The sequence below is a fragment of the Piliocolobus tephrosceles genome, chromosome 13 (assembly GCF_002776525.5).
Source record: "Piliocolobus tephrosceles isolate RC106 chromosome 13, ASM277652v3, whole genome shotgun sequence".
Classification (NCBI taxonomy): domain Eukaryota; kingdom Metazoa; phylum Chordata; class Mammalia; order Primates; family Cercopithecidae; genus Piliocolobus; species Piliocolobus tephrosceles.
In genome coordinates this window covers 97,826,458-97,846,012 of record NC_045446.1, presented here as the reverse complement: position 1 = coordinate 97,846,012, position 19,555 = coordinate 97,826,458, and the positions used below count along the sequence as shown (strand labels likewise).

The 19,555-nt window shown below is 44.0% G+C and overlaps 1 protein-coding gene and 1 long non-coding RNA gene across 3 annotated transcripts in view; one reads left to right on the top strand and one right to left on the bottom strand.

The window, feature by feature from the left end:
• LOC111540102 overlaps positions 1-5,948 on the top strand; it is a 16,470-nt gene extending 10,522 nt beyond the window's left edge. For both annotated transcript variants that reach the window (XR_004228435.1, XR_004228434.1), the window contains one exon: positions 5,383-5,948. This is a non-coding gene — a long non-coding RNA (uncharacterized LOC111540102). The remainder of the gene's footprint in view (positions 1-5,382) is intronic.
• ACAT1 (acetyl-CoA acetyltransferase 1) overlaps positions 1-19,555 on the bottom strand; it is a 26,275-nt gene extending 6,720 nt beyond the window's left edge. The window contains exons 1-7 of the mRNA XM_023208179.2: positions 19,397-19,555; positions 8,632-8,679; positions 6,669-6,786; positions 6,273-6,368; positions 5,670-5,770; positions 1,801-1,944; positions 626-776 (exon numbers count right to left, since the gene is read on the bottom strand). Of these exons, the coding sequence (XP_023063947.1) occupies positions 626-776; positions 1,801-1,944; positions 5,670-5,770; positions 6,273-6,368; positions 6,669-6,786; positions 8,632-8,679; positions 19,397-19,468 (730 nt within the window). The 5' untranslated portion in view covers positions 19,469-19,555. The remainder of the gene's footprint in view (positions 1-625; positions 777-1,800; positions 1,945-5,669; positions 5,771-6,272; positions 6,369-6,668; positions 6,787-8,631; positions 8,680-19,396) is intronic.

Below are 19,555 nucleotides of genomic sequence, written 5' to 3'. Positions count from 1 at the left end.
AAGCTCTAGTATTCTATCATGTAGAGCACAGTAATCATTCCTGGAATAGAATTGTAACCTAAAGCAAGTTAATGAGTCTTTATTGTGGATTTATTCTGCTGGAACTGGTGAGAAAGTCTCTTTCCTTTTTGAGAATCGTATATATGTGACCCTAGAGGTAGAGGCAGCAACTTTAGAAAGGCTGACAGAATAAAGCACAAAAGCCTGCAGGTGTGAGAAGCCAGGAGCACATGCCTTCGTAGTAGTGAACACCCAGTTCCAATCCCTGAAGTTCCCAGAGCTGAATGGTTGCTACTGTTCATCCTTCAGTTCTCGGCAGCACTCCCTGTAACCTTCTAGTAAATCCCTTTTCAATTTAAAATACCATGTTGACTGTCACTTACAGGAAAAAGAGTTCTAATAAATTTCTCAAAATAATACTCTTAGGGAATCTTATAAATGGATTGAAACCTGACATTAAGTTGGGTGGATTTATGTTCTCTCTGAACTGGCAAACTCTTCACTTTTTATTAACCATAAGCAGTGTCCTCAGTTGAAATGAACAAAGATAATGTCCTAATTTAAAACCTAAGCATAAAACATTCAGCAACATGAAAAATCTATTCATCCTTTTTGGAACTTTTACCTTTTACTGTAACTGTGACAGGAATAACTTCATTTCCAAATTTCCCAGCTTCCCATGCTGCTTTACTTCTGGTATAAGAATTAATAGCATAAGCGTCCTGTTCATCTCGTGCAATATTCAGCTTCTTTGCTGTATTCTCAGCACAGCTGCCCTGATGAAAAGTTGAAATAGTTTAAAGTCAGTTAACTTTGCGTAGTTTAGAAAATATCTTTAACTTTGCATAGCTTATAAAATAGTGTTTAGTAGTTACGTTTCTTAAAATATATTTCTTAGGCCGGACGTGGTGCTCACGCCTGTAATCCCAGCACGTTGGGAGGTCGAGGCGGGCAGATCATGAGGTCAGGAGACCAAGACCATCCTGGCCAACATGGTGAAACCCCGTCTCTACTAAAAATTAGCCGGGTATGGAGGCATACGCCTGTAGTCCCAGCTACTCGGGAGCCTGAGGCAGGAGAATTGCTTGAGCCCAGGAGGCGGAGGCTGCAGTGAGCCAAGATTGTGCCACTGCATTCCAGCCTGGGCAACAGAGCAAGACTCCATTTCAAAAAATAAAAATAACAACATATACACACACACACATTTCTTTCTATACCAGGTCACTTTTCACTCATGTCTTTTTTTGAGATGGAGTTTCTTCACTCTTGTCACCCAGGCTGGAGTGCAGTGGTGCAATCTTGGCTCAATGCAACCTCTGCCTCCCGGGTTCCAGCAATTCTCCTGCCTCAGCCTCCCGAGTAGCTGGGATTACAGACACCACCACCATGCCTGGCTAATTTTTTATATTTTTAATAAAGACAGGGTCTCACCACATTGGCCAAGCTGGTCTCAAACTCCTGACCTCAGGTGATCTGCCTGCCTCGGCCTCCCAAAGTGCTGGGATTACAGGCCAGAGCCACCGCACCCGGCCCACTCATGTCTTATCTTCAAATACTTGAATTAGCCAAGCAGTTGCTAGCTGAGTGTCAGAAAATACAGTATTTAAATGTGGGACAATTTCTTTAATGACTGAGCCATGCCAATGCAATAGGCATACAAAAATATTTTCTGAAAGTGCATGGCTAAAATCAACATTTATAGAGCCCATCTTTCAGTTCAGTTTGTAAAGTACATACAGTAAGAAAAGTCAAACAGTATTGGACACTAGATAGCATTTATCCACTAAAAATCACATTTACCATATGAATTTTATTGTAGACATCAGTTAGCCCGTCTTTAACGATCAAATCTTCAAGCTTTACCCCACCATATGGTGTTGATCCTCTGTTCATTACATATGGAACATTGGACATGCTCTCCATCCCACCTGCCACCATCACATCCTGCGCAGCAACACCAGAAAAACCCAATGTTAATTCAACAGCTGCAAACCCATGACACCCTTTATACAGCTACCACCAAACAAGTATTCTACATGCATTGATTAAACATTTGTTACACAGTGAATATAGGAAGTACCCTCTTTACTACTTCACCCTGATGAAAAGAAGTGGTATAAAATAATATAATGAGAAATAAGTTGGCTGGGTGCAGTGGCTCACACCTGTAATCCCAGCACTTTAGGAGGCTGAGGCGGGTGGATCACTTGAGGTCAGGAGTTCAGGATCAGCCTGGCCAACGTGGTGAAACCCCATCTCTACTAAAAATACAAAAATTAGGTGGGTGTGATGGTGGGCGCCTGCAATCCCAGCTACTCGGGAGGGTAAGGCAGGAGGATTGCTTGAACCTGGGAGGCAGAGGTTGCTGTGAGCTGAGATCGTGCCACTGCACTCCAGCCTGGGGGGGCAGAGCAAGACTCGTCAAAAAAAAAAAAAAAAAGTGGAGGCAGAGGTTGCAGTGAGCTGAGATCGTGGCACTGCACTCCAGCCTGGGCGACAGAGCAAGACTGTCTCAAAAGAAGTTCACAACCAGACATTAATAAGAATCCCAGAAATCTGGCCGGGTGCGGTGTCTCATGCCTGTAATCCCAGCACTTTGGGAGGCCGAGGTGGGTGGATCACGAGGTCAGGAGATCGAGACCATCCTGGCTAACACAGTGAAACCCCCTCTCTACTCAAAATACAAAAAATCAGCCAGGTGTGGTGACACGCCTGTAGTCCCAGCTACTTGGGAGGCTGAGGCAGGAGAATGGTGTGAACCCAGGAGGCAGAGCTTGCAATGAGCCAAGATTGCACCATTGCACTCCAGCCTGGGTGACAAAGCAAGACTCTGTCTAAAAAAAAAAAATACCAGAAATCTTTCATGTAAAACCATCTTCTGAAATTCTTAAGTTTTCTTTTAGACAGGGTCTCGCTGTTGCCCAGGCTGGAGTGCAGTGGCATGATCTCAGCTCACTGCAATATCCGCATTTTGGGCTCAAGTGATCCTCCCACCTCAGCCTCCCAAGTACTTGGGACTATAGGCATGCACCATCACACCCAGCTAATTTTTGTATAATATTTTTAGTAGAGATGGGGTTTCGCTATGTCACCCAGGCTGGTCTCAAACTCCCAGACTGAAGCGATCTGCCCACCTCGGCCTCCCAAAGTGCTGGGATAACAGGCGTGAGCCACCGTGCCTGGCCTGAAATTCTTACCTTCTAACCCTTCATTTCATTCATGCTGCTAAAAACTTAATGGGCTCTAGAAGATTAGAAGTAATCTCAGTTCATGAAAATAATCCTACTTCCTTGACTGAGATCCTCATCATCTCTTCCTGGACAGCTGAAATAATTTTCCACTTGATCTTCTGACATGCAGCCTTTCCACCAAAGCATCACCAACACTCATCTGACTCATTTTGGCTAGAATGTAAGTCTGATCATTTCACACTTTAGAGAACTCAGCATAATATATAAAGCCTTTACAGTATCCCTTCTCTCCCCTTTTTCAGTCTCACGGCCTAACCTATACCCCAGGTCACACGGAACTAGTTAAAGCTCTCCAGAGACACCATGCACATTTCACACACAAACCTCTGCACTTTCCCCATCCACCAACATGTAAAACATCCACGTTTCCTTTAAAACTAATCAGAACACTACTTCATGTCTGCCTTGACCATTTATTTCTATCCTTTCTTGAAACCATTTCTCTTCCTTTGTGTTCCCCAATTACTATGCAATGCTTTTAATATTATTATATGTTTATATGTCAAGTCTTCTCACTAGACTATGCTCCTTTGAGGCCAGACACCCTGTAATATTTTTACATCCTTGGCAACTGACATATAGAGGTTTAATAAATATTAATCAATCAACTTAGTACTTTTACAAGTCAACAAAAAAATCACTTGCATTATAAGGGCTAGTTAAAAACACAGTTTAATGTAAAGCATTAATGTAAACATAAAGCCAATAATACCTTCTTACAGTCTTTAATCAGGCATACAGACAAGCAAGCTCTATATCAAAGAAACCTAAATATTTTGCCTATTCCGAAATAGAGAAATTCTTAACCAGTTCTAAGTTTTGTTCACTTGTACTTTTTACTGGGGGTGATGGCAGTAATAAGTGACAGAAAATAAGATCAATTCTTCATTATAAAGCAAAACTGACCGTTTTCCAAGGTCATAAATATTCAAAACAAAGCACTTGCAAATATGCCTGTAAGTCACTCTATATATTCACAAATGAATAAAACAATATTAAAGTATTTCAATATAGTACAAATGGTATTTGCTAGAGAACCACAACACATCAATTAAGACAAAACTTTCCATGACAAAGAATTTTGAAACTAAATCTCGTGACCATTTTTCACCCACTGGTTTGACGAGGGTTTGGTACCACCCAGTGGTGGTGCAGATCCAGACAAGTCACACAACTTTTGGAAAGTATAACTGGTACAACTTTTATGGAAAGCATTTGCAAATGCCAAAATGTTCAAATCCTGACTCAGCATTTCTTTTAGGCATTTTTCCAACAGAGACCTGCACATGTACAGATGTTTTTAAATATTTTGTTTACCACTCTATTTCCAGTGACTGTCACATGGTAGATGCTCACCCCTGTAACTCTGTGGCTGTCTCAGACACACTGAAAAAAAATCTTAATCTGAAAAATGAAGGGCTCAGATCTGCGAGAATCTTGGTTCGTCTGTGTGTCCAGGTCTCACCTCCTGACATGACAGCATATATTTGCTAAGGAGCCTGTCTCTTGCTTCATCTCAAGTAAAGACAAGATACAGATCAGCAAGGCCAATTAGAAAGCCTGTAGAACTTAAATGAGTTCAGGCATTGTAGAAACTACAAATTAGTCATCAAGCCTGGGCTCAAACAATGATTTGATTCCCAGGGTTAAGCACCTTGTTCTCCTTTATAATGAAAACATTTATAATCAATTCTGGCAAATATAGTATTTATGAATTTTTAGTCACCCAGCCTCAAAAAAAGACCCAAATGCCTTGGCTGAAAACTATTTTTTTTTTTTTTTTTTTTTTTGAGAGTCTTGCTCTGTCTCCCAGGCTGGAGTGCAGTGGTACAATCTCAGCTCACTGCAACCTCCCAGATGCAAGTGATTCTTGTGCCTCAGCTTCCCAAGTAGCTGGGATTACAGGCGCCTGCCACCATGTCCAACTAATTTTTGTATTTTTCGTAGAGATGGGGTTTCACCATGTTGGCCAGGCTGGTCTTGAACCCCGGGCCTCAAGTGATCTGCCCCTAGCCTCCACCCCAGCCTCCACCTCCCAAAGTGCTGGGATTACAGGAGTGAGCCACTGCACCCAGGCCTGAAAAAAACTTTTTAACACAAGATACTCAGGCTATCTTTTTCTTTTTTAAAGAACAGGGTCTCGCTTGCTGTGTTGCCTACGCTGGTCTCAAACTCCTGGGATCCTCCTGCCTTGACCTTCCAAAGTGCTGAATTACGGGCATGATACCCAGCCTACGCTATCATTTTGACCATACTTCAGATGGACTTAGCAAATCCAGACACTCTTGAGCGTGTGAGAAAACATAGTAACTTATGAGAAAGAATCTCATTTCTAAAGCATGAATATGCCTAGATTTTTGTGTCTTTTAGCCCTAGGTATTATTCTGATTAATAAATGGAAAGGATGGTGTTTCTTACCTGATGTCCACACATAAGACTTTGAGAGGCCATCATGATGGCTTTCATTCCTGAAGCACAAACTTTGTTTATGGTGGTACATGGAGTAGAAATAGGTAAGCCTAAAACCAATAAGTCACTTTTGAAAAACAGATACTCAAACACAACTGCAGAACTTAATAGAGCATGTTACTATAAACTACAACATTTCTTCCGCCAATATAACTACAAATTATATAATGCATTTAATATTTAAGCTTAAATAACCTTCATTTTGCCATTTTATACTTTTTTTTTTGAGACGGAGTCTCACTCAGTCGCCCAGGTTGGAGTGTAATGGTGCAATCTTGGCTCACTGCAACCTCCACCTTCTGGGTTCAAGCGATTCTCCTGCCTCAGCCTCCCAAGTAGCTGGGATTACAGGCATGCACCACCACACCTGGCTAATTTTTGTATTTTCAGTAGAGATGGGGTTTCACCATGTTGGCCAGGATGGTCTCAATCTCTTGACCTCATAATCCACCCACCTCGGCCTCCCAAAGTGCTGGGATTACAGACGTGAGCCACCGCACCGGACCCCTTTTACACATTTTAAGTATAAAAGCAAAAATGTCTTCCAAGTACCTGCACCCAATACTGCCTGCCTTGTAGGGGCTTGTCCTTCACCTCCTTGTAGAACATTACCCATGTATGCTTCTTTCACTTCTTCTTTTGGAATCCCTTTATTTAAAAAAAAAAAGACAAAAAGGCATTTAATTCAATTTAATAATTAGTGATTACCTAATAAGGTATGTGACATTACACAATAGGAATGGTTTCTCTCTTTTTTTTTTTTTTTTTTTTTTTTGTCAGTTTTGAGTTTCAATCTAAACTGTATAGTAGAAAGACTTCTTTACAAGGGAAAGCAGAAATGTAGGCATTAAGTCATTTCTGAGTGTTACATACATAGTTAATGCAAAATAAATCTTTTCCATGAAATATTTTTGCTCCCTTAACACAAAAAGCAAAGCAACTACTGACCTGCCTTTTCAATGGCTCCCTGAATTGCAATGGAACCAAGCTTAGTGGCTGGCAGCAAGGAAAGGCTGCCTAAAAAAGATCCAATGGGTGTTCTTGTAGCACTTACTATGACCACTTCCTGGCAAGACACAAGATGGTAAAAATTATAGGTATTTTACCCAAATCGTATTTCATTAAACATAATTCATAAATATATTATCCAAAAAAAACACTTCTATGAATGAGTAGTCATCAAAAATTAAAATAATCTCAATAGTTGAACAGCTGTAAAGATAATCAGTTCAATGCTAGTGCTTTATGATTTAAGACCTTATAGAAACCAACTCTAAAACAGATGTAGATCCTTCCCAGTTCTCTACAGGAGGTTTGAGGACAGAAGCTTAAGTTTCCTTTCTATTCCTCAGTCAAAACTGAAGAAATGGTCACTGTACCTTGTTTTTTTGTTTGTTTTTGTATTTTTGTTTTTGAGACAGGGTCTTGCTCAGCTGCCCAGGCTGGAATGCAGTGGCACGATCATAGCTCATTGCAGCCTCAAACTCCTCGGCTCAAACAATCCTTCTGCCTCAGCCTACCAAAGTACTAGGATTAAGGGTATGAGCCACCACACTCAGCCACTTTACTCTTGTTAACTGCATAATAAACAACTCTAATGAAGAGGGTCCTTTACTGAAAGGAACTGTGGCTAGGAACCAAGACCTGTATCCTAGATGGGGCTATACCACTTAACTAGGACACAGCAAGGGCCAGAATTTTTTTTTTATATATAATTTGAGACGGAGTCTCACTGTGTCACCCAGGCTGGAGTGCAGTGGTATGATCTTGGCTCACTGCAACCTCTGCCTCCTGGGTTCAAGCGATTCTCCTGCCTCAGCCTCCTGAGTAGCTGGGATTACAAGCATCTGCCACCACACCCAGCTAATTTTTGTATTTTTAATAGAGATGGGGTTTTGCCATGTTGGCCAGGCTGGTCTTGAACTCCTAACCTCAGGTGATCCACCCGCCTTGGCCTCCCAAAGTGCTGGGATCACAGGCATGAGCCACTGTGCCCAGCCAGAACCATAATTTCTTTTTTTTTTTTTTTAGATGGAGTTCCGCTCTGTTGCCCAGGCAGGAGTTCAGGTGCCCGAACTCAACTCACTGCAAGCTCCGCCTCCCGGGTTCACACCATTCTCCTGCCTCCGCCTCCCGAGTAGCTGGGACTACAGGTGCCCGCTACTGCGCCCGGCTAATTTTTTGTATTTTTAGTAGAGATGGGGTTTCACCATGTAGGATGGTCTCGATCTCCTGACCTCGTGATCCACCCACCTCGGCCTCCCAAAGTGCTGGGATTACAGGCGTGAGCCACCCCACCCAGCCCAGAGCCATAATTTCTTAAACAGTAAGACAATAATACGAACATTAAGCAAAAGAAGATAAAAGCTCTCTTGAATACTATAAAACAGCACTGTGACAGTTCTCTCTTCACACTTGTCTCCCACAATCTCCTATTAAGTTTAGAGATAAATAACAGAATGGTTGCCTAGATTTTGATAGAAGATCTTAACTAGGTCACTTTAGTGACCCTTACAAAACAGAGAGGACTCCTCAGAAGGTCCTAGGAGATGGAATGGCCCTCCTTGTCTAATTCCCAGCTGGTCCACTCCCTCGCTTCTAGGATCTTCTATATGGTCTCTGCTTGTACCACACACAATACAATCCCTGTGAGTAACGGAAGAACACTGCCCAGTTCTAGAGGGAATGTTGTTTTGCAGCAGAGTATGAGGAAGCAGCAAACATTGGCAGAGACTAACTGAAATGTTTTTCTATTATAGTCATCTACTTTAACTGAATATTTGAATAGTTAGCTATTCCTAACTGTTGGGTAATCCTGCTTTGACTTTCACATATACCCAAATCATAAGTATATGCATTTTTATTGACATTTCCTTTAAATTCTGGAACTTTTAAAGCACAACTTACTTACCTTCAAAGTGGGTTTTGATACGTAACTCCGTCCCACATATCTTATTTCCTGTAATATAAATATTTACAATGTTATAATGTAAAAATTATTAAACTATATCATTTTATATTTCTCAGTGATAAGGTTATAGTGATTTCTTCCTACATCTTTATGCTTTTATTTCCAAGTTTTCTGCGGTCAGAATATATCACTTTTAACAATTAGAAAAAAATGACTGCTTTATAATAAACTTTTCTGATTATTCATTGGAAATGTATGTTTTAACTCCTAAGTTTACTATCTTAAAATTTCTAAGTCTTGGCCAGGCGTGGTGGCTCACGCCTGTAATCCTAGCACTTTGGGAGGCCTAAGTGGGTGGGTCACCTGAGGTCAGGAGTTCAAGACTAGCCTGGACAACATGGTGAGACCCAGTCTCTACTAAAAATACAAAAGTTAACCCAGCATTGTGGCACATGCCTGTAATCCCAGCTACTCTGGAGGCTGAGGCAGGAGAATAGCTTGAACCCAGGAGGCAGAAGTTGCAGTGAACCAAGATGCCGGCACTGCACTCCGGCCTCGACAACAGAGCAAGACTCTATCTCAAAAAAAAAGAAAATTCCAAGTCTTTCTTAAATATAACTTTCTAAAATGTAGTTTTGAGTTAAAGCTAGGTTCTAAATTAGTCTTAGAATCTAACAAGATATTTTCATTTCTTTAAGACTGTTTTCAAGTAAAACTTGCTGTTTCTCCCCATCTACTTCCAACAGTTGTCTTTGATTTATATGAGGCAAACACATCTCATATAAATATGACCTATAATAGCAGGTAAATTATTTCTTAAAAAAGTAAAGAGTAAACATCTTGCCCCTACTACTTCTCAGTTCTTTCCACACTTCTTAGGAACAAATGTCAACAGTAGGCTGGGAGAGTGGCTCATGCCTATAATCCCAACACTTTGGAAGGCTGAGGTGGGCATATCACTTGAGGTCAGGAGTTAGAGATCAGCCTGGCCAACCTGGCGAAAAATCCCCGTCTCTACTAAAAATACAAAAATTAGCCAGGCGTGGTAGCAGGCGCCTGTAATCCCTGCCACTCGGGAGGCTGAGGCAGGAGAATTGCTTGAACCCAGGAGGCGGAGCCAAGATCACGCCACTGCACTCCAGCCTGGGAGACAAGAGTGAAACTCCATAATTTAATCAATTCTGACAACGCAGGACATAATTCAGAGACCTAACTGATCTGAAATTAGACTATCAGTAACTGGGTGAGGTGGTTTATGCCTGTAATCCCAGCACTTTGGGAGGCCGAGACGGGTGGATCACAAGGACAGCAGTTCAAGACCAACCTGACCAACATGGTGAAACCCCGTCTCTACTAGAAATACAAAAGTTAGCTGGGTGCGGTGGTCCATGCCTGTAAGCCCAGCTAATCAGGAGTCTGAGGCAGGAGAATCACTTGAACCTGGGAGGCAGAGGCAGCAGTGAGGCGAGATCACGCCACTGTATACCAGCCTAGGCGACAGAGCGAGACTCCATCTCAAAAAATGATAATAAATTTAAAAAATAATAATTTAAAGACTTACAAAAAAAAGTTCCTAATTGTAGTAAACATGCCAGTCACTGCCTCTCCAAACACATGTCTTTCTCAAAGGGCAAGCCTAAGTACTTACAAGGTGACTCCCCTGCCTCTGGCCAGAGCTGATGGGATCAGGAATGGAATAGACTCACCCAAGCTAGCATCCTGAGAGACTGGGTCAGTTGGATGACGGTGGGGACTGGGACTGAAAAGTCAAAAGGGCTGGAGCTGACCAGCCAATGCCACAGAAAAGCAGCGGTTAGAACAAAGAGAAAAGCCATGAATACGCTGAGAAGCAAAAGAATGGAACATACATACTCAGAGACAGGAGAAATAGACCATGGCACACCACAAGAGGCAAAAGATGGCTTGGTTAGTGATTTTCTAGCTTGGGTTCTGGCAGGGTCAGTTGCACTTTATTTTGTTTAAAACTTTTCATATATAGAAGTAAAAAACCAGAACTTCTGGACTCAAGCACTTCTCCTGCCTCAGCCTCCCAAGTATCTGTGACTACAGGCACGTGTCCCTGCACCTGGCCGGCTGCACTTTATTTCCTATCCTTGGATGTCCTAGTGCTTGCTCACTGTATCTCTTCAAAAAGTTCCCTTTCTGGAGATTCCTTAAAGAACTAAAACTAGAACTACCATTTGGTCCAGCAATCCCACTACTGGGTATCTACCCAGAGGAAAAGAAGTCATTATACGAAGGCCGTGCGCAGCAGCTCACTCCTTTAATCCCAGCACTTTGGGAGGCTGAGGCAGGTGGATAATGAGGTCGGGAGTTCAAGACCAGCCTGGCCAACATGGTGAAACCCCATCTCTACTAAAAATACAAAAATTAGCTGGGTGTGGTGGCGCACGTCTGTAATCCCAGCTACTCGTGAATCTGAAGCAGGAGAATCGCTTGAACCCGGGAGGCAGAGGTTGCAGTGAGCCGAGATCAGGCCACTGCATTCCAGCCTGGGCAACAGAGCAAGACTCAGTCTCAAAAAAAAAAAGTCATACGAAAAAGACACTTGCACACGCTTGTTCATAGCAGCACAATTCACAATTGCAAAAATATAGAACCAGCCCAAATGCCCATCAGTCAACAAGTGGATAAAGCAAATGTGGTATATATACCATGGAATACTACTCAGTCATAACAAGGAATGAAATAATGGCATTCACTGCAACCTGGATGGAATTGGAGACTATTATTCTAAGTGAACTAACTCAGCAATGGAAAAACCAAACAGCATATGTTCTGACTCGTAAGTGGGGGCTGCCCTATGAGGACACAAAGGCATAAGAATGATACAGTGGACTTAGTGTCTCAGAGGAAAGGGTGGGGGTGAGGAATAAAAGACTATACACTGGGGACAGTGTATACTGCTCAGGTGATAGGTGCACCAAAATCTCAGATGTCACCACTAAAGAACGTATTCATATAATCCAACACCACGTGTTCCCAAAAGCCTATTGAAATAAAAATTAGGCCGGGCGCAGTGGCTCAAGCCTGTAATCCCAGCACTTTGGGAGGCCGAGACGGGCGGATCACGAGGTCAGGAGATTGAGACCATCCTGGCTAACACGGTGAAACCCCGTCTCTACTAAAATATACAAAAAACTAGCCGGGCGAGGTGGCGGGCGCCTGTAGTCCCAGCTACTCAGGAGGCTGAGGCAGGAGAATGGCGGGAACCCGGGAGGCGGAGCTTGCAGTGAGCTGAGATCCGGCCACTGCACTCCAGCCTGGGCGACAGAGCCAGACTCCGTCTCAAAAAAAAAAAGGAAATAAAAATTAAATTTTAAAAATTCCCTTTCTACTTAGCTAGTTTGTTCCTTGTTTACTAAGCCACTTCTTTTAAGCTTCTGGTCCAGTTTAATGGAAGCTTCCCTGGTTCTCTCCACTTTGCTCTGGATCCCATTTCCAGTTGCCTTTTCAAAGACAGCACAGTTATCCTTTCCCTCTCCTCTACATCATTCATTCCTTTTACTTCTGGATAATTCCATAAACATACAAACAGGCTCTGATTCCCCCCACCTAAAAAACAAAGTAAAAATAAATAAATGCCTCTTGACCCACATTCCCACTGAGCTTTCACCTCATTTCTTTTTTTCTTTTTGAAAAAAGGCTGGAGTGCAGTGGCGCAATCTCAGCTCACTGCAACCCCCACCTCCTGGGTTCAAGCAATTCTCCTGCCTCAGCCTCCCGAGTACCTGGGACTACAGGCATGTACCACCACGCCTGGCTAATTTTTGTATTTTTAGTAGAAATGGGGTTTCACCATGTTGGCCAGACTGGTTTTGAACTCCTGACCTCAGGTGATCCGCCTGCCTCGGCCTCCCAAAGTGCTGGGATTACAGGTGTGAGCCACTGCGCATGAAAGGCAAGAAAGGTTCTCCTACAATGTCTGTCTGCTTGTCCTCACTTCCTCTTTACAGTTCAACCCACTCAGATCCGGATTTTATTTCTGCCTGTTTACCACTGTTGGTTCTGAGCAGCATCAACAATGTCTGTGTAGCAAAATCCAACTTGTTGTAATTGTCTCACTTAACCTTTTAACACATCAGCAAGACTGGGTTCACCTTTCTTTGAGAAATATGCTGAGCAGTTAAGAGCCTGGGCTTACCAGTTCGGTGTTATTTGTTTTGTAGAGACAGAGTCTCACTATCTTACCCAGCTGGTCTCCAACTCCTGAACTCAAGCAATCCTCCTGCGTTGGCCTTCCAAAGTGCTGGGATTACAGGCGTGAGCCACTGTGCCCTGCAAGCTGAGTATTCTTGAGCAAGTTACTCAGACACACTTACCTTGGTTTTCTCAAATACCCTCCACGGGCTGTTATGAGAATAAAATGAGGTAATATGTATAATCCACTGCAGAATCCCTTTCTTGTCTTGGCTTCCATTACAAATGTGGACTCCTACCTCATTAGTCATATTTACCTCAGTCTCCTTTACTATTTCATCTTCCCCTTCCAACCTCCAAGTGCTGAATGTCCCAGGGCTTTGTTCCAGGCCTCTTTCAATTTAACTTCACTATCTCCTTAGATAATCATATCCAGTCCCATGGCTTTAAAAAGCATTTATGAGACCAGGCGCAGTGGCTGGCTCACGCCTGTAATCCCAGCACTTTGGGAGGCCGAGGCAGGCGGATCACGAGGTTGGGAGATCAAGACTATCCTGGCTAACACGGTGAAACCCCGTCTCTACTAATAATACAAAAACAAAATTAGCCGGGCGTGGTGGCGGGCGCCTGTAGTCCCAGCAACTCCGGAGGCTGAGGCGGGAGAACAGCGTGAACCCAGGAGGCGGAGCTTGCAGTGAGCTGAGATCCGGCCACTGCACTCCGGCCTGGGCAGATTACTCTGCACTCAGAGTAAGACTGTCTCAAAAAAAAAAAAAAAAAAAAAAAAGCATTTATGTGCTGATGATTTTCCAAATTTCTATCTCCAACCCTGAGCTTTCAATAATGAGGTCGGGAGTTCCAGCCTGGCCAACAGGGTGACATGGTGAAACCCCATTTCACCATGCTGCTACCCAAGCGCCAACCTGACAGCTGCAGGTGAATGTCCAATCATAGCTCTTAATTTCCAACCCTAGAAAACTTGTGTGTGGCCGGGTTCAGTGGCTCACCCCTGTAATCCCAGCACTTTGGGAGGCCGAGGGGGGCGGATCACGAGGTCAGGAGTTCGAGACCAGCCTGGCCAACATGGTAAAACCCTGTCTCTGGCCGGGCGCGGTGGCTCACGCCTGTAATCCCAGCACTTTGGGAGGCCGAGGCGGGCGGATCACAAGGTCAGGAGGTCGAGACCACGGTGAAACCCCTTCTCTACTAAAAATACAAAAAATTAGCCGGGTGCGGTGGCGGGTGCCTGTAGTCCCAGCTACTCAGGAGGCTGAGGCAGGAGAATGGCATGAACCCAGAAGGCGGAGCTTGCAGTGAGCCGAGATTTCGCCACTGCACTCCAGCCTGGGAGACAGAGCGAGACTCTGTCTCAAAAAACAACAACAAAAAAAAACCCGTCTCTACCAAAAATACAAAAAAGAAAAAATAAATTAGCAGGGCGTGGTGTCACGCACCTGCAATCCCATCTACTCCAGAGGCTGAGGCAAGAGAACAGCTTAAACCCAGGAGGCAGAGGTTGCAGTGAGCTGAGATTGTACCATTGCACTCCAGCCTGGGTGACAGAGTAAGACTCCATCTCAAAAGAAAAAAAGAAAAAGAAAACCTGTTTGTTTCCGGTATTCTTAGGTGCTCAAGCCAAAATCACCCTTCATCCTTCCCTTTATCACAGTCCCTAAAACCCAGATACTGTCAACAGCATCCAAAACATAACTAAATTAGTCCACTCTGCCTCATCTCCACTGCTGCCACCTAGTCCAAGTCACCATCTCTTGTTCATATTAATGGCCTTCTACCTAGTTCCCTGCCTCCCCTGGCACCTCTCTACCGTCCATCCAGTTGTGAAAATGTAAATCAGATCATATTACTCTACTGCTTAAAACAATGTAATGGCTTTTCATTGCTCTTGGAATTATATCCAAACTCTTTACCTCATCCTACAAGGCCCTGCATGATCTGGCTCTTGGTTTTCTCTCCAAATTTACATCACTCTTGCTCTGTGCCAGCCACAGGCATCTCTTTGTTCTAAACCCTATCGTGATACCTCAGGGTCTCTGCAGTGTGCCTCTGCCAGTCATAGCCTCCTCAGGCCAGGCATGGTGGCTCATGCCTGTAATCCCAGCACTTTGGGGAGGCCGAGGCAGGTGGATCACTTGAGATTAGGAGTTTGAGACCAGCCTGGCCAACGTGGTGAAACCCCGTGTCTACTAAAAATACAAAAATTAGCCGGGTGTAGGGTGGGCACCTGTAATCCCAGCTACTTGGGAGGTTGAGGTGGGAGAATCGCTTGAATCCAGGAGGCAGAGGTTGTAGTGAGCCGAGATCATGCCACTGCACTCTAGCCCAGGCAACAGAGTGTGATCCTGTCTCCAAAAAAATCAAAAACAAAGCAAACAGCTTCCCCAGCAATCCATGGCTGGCTCATTTTTATTCTTCATGTCTTTTCTAATGACACATTCCCAGAGTGGTCCACGCTAACTACTCTATCTAAAGTTACCCTCTACTTTTTCCTCTCTTTAATATGAATACCTTTATTTCCTTCGAAGCACCTCTCACACTGTAAGTATGTGGTTCACATCTTTGTTTTATTATCCACCCCTCCAACATAATGCAGGCTTCCTGATGGCAGGATGGTGTCTCTTGTTCACTGCTACATCCCTGTGACTTAGCGCAGTGCCTAATGCTCATTAAATATCAGAAATGAATGACAAAATTATAGTATGGTCAGGACACTGAGCCATACAGTGTACAATAAATACATGCTGAATGAACACAACCCATTAGGTTTTATCTACATAACACAACTATCTTGCAGGGAGGGCTCTTGTTCGTATTAATGGCCTTCTACGTAGTTCCCTGCCTCCTCTGACACCTCTCTACAGTCCATCCAGTTTTGAAAATGTAAATCCTCTGCCATGCCAGACAGAGGTCAGCACTCCTACTGCAACTTCCATAACGCCCGTGCACATTCTAATTGTTCCAGAACACATAATTTTGTAACCTTCAGGTGGCTTGTCTCCCTACTAGACTGAATTCCAAGAAGAGACTGATTTTATTTATTTTCTATCCCAGTGATGGCAAACAGACTGATTTTATTTATTTTCTATCCCAGTGATGGCAGCAGACATGAAACAAATATTTGAAGACAGTCTGAAACTTACCAATTACTCAGAGAAACAAAATTTCAGCTACAATAAATATGTTATGAAACCAGCAAAACTGATCATGAACTAAAGAGTAACTGAGGGCCTACTTTACACGGGAGAGTCAAAAAAGGCCTTCTAGCAATGTTAGTGGAGCTGAGAAATGAATGTTAAAGAGTCATCCTTGGAAAGATCCAGGAAAAGCACATTTGAGGCATTAGGAACAAGTAGGACAAAGGCCATGAATTAGGAACAAACTTGGCACACATACTAAGTATAAAAAGAAGGGTCCTGTGGCAAAAGGAGAGTGAGCACAGCAACAGGTGAGGTCACAGAATAAGTAGGGCCCAGTAGATCATGAATAAGGGTCTAGATTCTGGCCTGTGGGCAATGACAAGCCACTGAAAGCTCTTATGTTATAAAAAGACCACTCTGGCTGCAGTGTAGAGAACTGAGAGTACTAGGGGAAGATTAGAAAAAGGGAAGGGGGCCGGGTGTGGTGGCTCACACCTGTAATCCCAGCACTTTAGGAGGCTGCGGTGGACAGATCATCAGAGGTGGATCACCTGGTGGGCTGGTCAGGCGTTTGAGACCATCCTGGCTAACATGGTGAAACCCTGTCTCTACTAAAAATACAAAACTTAGCGGGCATGATGGCAGGTGCCTATAATCCCAGGTACTCAGGAGGCTGAGGCAGGAGAACTGCTTGAACCCGGGAGGCAGAGGTTGCAGTGAGCCAAGATTGCGCCACGGCACTCCAGCCTGGGCAACAAGAGTGAAACTTGGTCTCAAAAAATGAAAAAAAGAAAGAAATTAGCAACAGGAAGGAACTAGCATACAGGCTGGTAGGTCAAAGGGAAGAAGCAAGGTTACCAAAGCCAAGGGGTCAGGAACCCAGCAGAAGCAGGAACCACAAGAGAGACAGACACTGCCAGAGACAGACACACAGACAGACAGAGAAATTATTCTGGCTTCTCCCTTCCTCCTATCTTCCAATCTTCCACTGGTGCCTCACAGTGGCTACACCCAGCCAGAAGCCAGCTGATATTGGTCAGCCTACAGTAATGCAGACAGAATAGGGGAGGGGAGAGAAATGAATCTGGGAGCAAGTAGGCCCAAGACTGGCACAAGATAGGAAATTTTTTTAAGTCTGAGTATTAAAAGAAGCTGAAAATTGGATCAAAACACAAAACAGGAGTTTCAAGGAGGGAGTGGTCAATAGTGTCAAATATAGGATAAAGGTCAAGAAGAAAAAACATGGGCGGAGCACAATGGCTCACACCTATAATCCCAGCACTTTGGGAGGCCAGGAGTTCAAGACCAGCGTGGCCAACAGAACCAGACTCTGTGTCTACAAAAACTAAAATAAACATAGATTTTAAAACATAATTTAAAACCACAGAAAAAGGAAATCACTGGTATTTTTCAGCTTGAGTAGCACAGAAATTTAACTGCAGAGGGTTAAGGAGAAATGGATGCAGAATAAATGGGAGGTAATGAGTAAAGACCACTCCTTTGACTAGAGAGAGAAAAGTGATTCAAGCTAGAAAGGCAACACGTTCCAATAAAGTCCATAAAGATTTGTTGAACATAAAAGAGACCTGATAAGCAAAGGGAAAAGAGCCAATGTAATGAGAGTTCAAATTCTATTCTACAAAATAGCACAGAAAACTGAAAATCCTGTTTATTGATTCAGTAAATGACCATTTAATTCAAGTATCCAATACAACTGCTTCCTAGAGTTCAGTAACATGAATGTCACATATCATACATTAGAGCATGTACAGGCATTTTTTTCATGAGGAGCATTTGTTTTTGATTGTACGAGTATTTGTGTTTCATTTTAAGATTTTTTTTTAAGATGGAGTCTCACTCTGTTGCCCAGGCTGGAGTGCAGTGGCACGATCTCAGCTCACTGCAACCTTCCCCTCCCGGGTTCAAGCGATTCTCCTGCCTCAGCCTCCCAAGTAGCTGGGATTACAGGCACCCACCACCACGCCTGGCTAATTTTTTTTTTTTTTTTTTTTTTTGTATTTTTAATAGAGGTCGGGTTTCACCATGTTGGTCAAGCTGGTCTTGAACTCCTGACTTCAAATGATCTACCCACCTCAGCCTCCAAAGTGCTGGGATTACTGGCATAAGCCACCTCAACCAGCCTGATTGTAAGATCTTAATTAAACCATAAATTAAGAAGGTTCTGAACTTTTTTTTTTTACATCTCTAGAGTACCTAGTTCACCTATCTCACTTAGTCAATACTGACTGAAACCCAAGATAACCTAATTACATTCTTGTGATTTCTCCACTCATCCCATGAGACCAACAAATGGCTAAAAGCTCATCTTCCTTGGAAACCTACGCATTTTGACTTTTCTATTATTTCAGTCACCCAGGATCAATTTTAGACTTTCTTTTTCCTTGGCTTCGCACCCTCACTCCATAATTGTAAAGTCCTACACTGGTTCTTCACAATCTCTTGCACAGCTCCTACCGCCAGCACCCCTGTGCAAGTAATGTTACTCTATGCCCAGACATAAGAACTAGAGTCACCTGCCACTGCAACAAAAACAAACATACCAATAATCCCTGCTTAACTAGGGTCAAATCCATACACTCACAACATAACTGGATCTCCAAGCTTATTGCCCCAATCGACCTGGAAAACTCAAGTTTCACTAACCACACCCTGAAGGTCTCTACCTATTCCTGAGGCTTTGCCTAACAATCTGCGGTGCGCACTCCCTTGCTTACGCATGTGGAGAATAAATTCTCTGGGACTCTGCCCCTGCTGTGTTCCCTAAACACAATAGTAAGAAGAGAGACATCCCTTGGAACACCCTCAATATGTGAGCTTTGCTCTTATGTCAAGTATAATTTATTGTATTATCTGAATAGTCATTTGCTTTCCCTGATAAATTTTAGTCTGCTCCAAAAAAACATGTTATGATCACATGGTGCCCTCTCCCCTTGTACGCCCAATGATTATCTATTGTATTAAAAAAGAAAAGGAACCTCTCCTGACAATAACGCACACGAACATCTTTTAAAGAAAATCTCGGAAGCAGCTGCACAGGCCTGTAAAGAGGCTCTCCCCCATCCCACCGCTCAGGCCCGGCCAGCGCCAATCCCGGCCGTCCTGTCCGCCCAGACGCGTGCCCTCGTGTTTGACACCAGACACCTGCCCTGGTGTTTAACACGTACTGGTGTTTGACACACCAGTAACGCTCATTAAGATGATTACGCCGAGACCTCGGAAGTAGAAAAGTGCTGTAAAACTACGCGAGTCCCTGGGTGTTATGGGAGCACTTAGGCGGTTTTTGGACAAGACCCAGTCGCCTGCCTGTCCTGGGGCCTACGCCGCGCGCCCGGGCCTCGGGAGCCGCAACGGCCGCGGGCTGGAAGCTTTCGAGGCGGGGGACTCCTCGCTTCCCAGGTCTGAGCGCTGTGGGGACGAACCCCGCTCACCTTCACCAGCCTCCGGAGCAGGGGGCTGCGGCTGCGGGCGCCGCTGAGCAGAAGTGCCGCCAGCACAGCCATGGTTGCAGAACGCGAAGGGGCGGCTGCACAGGCAGAGAGGACCTCGGCGTCCTCCCCAACCCCGCACCCACAGCTACCCGGAGCGGG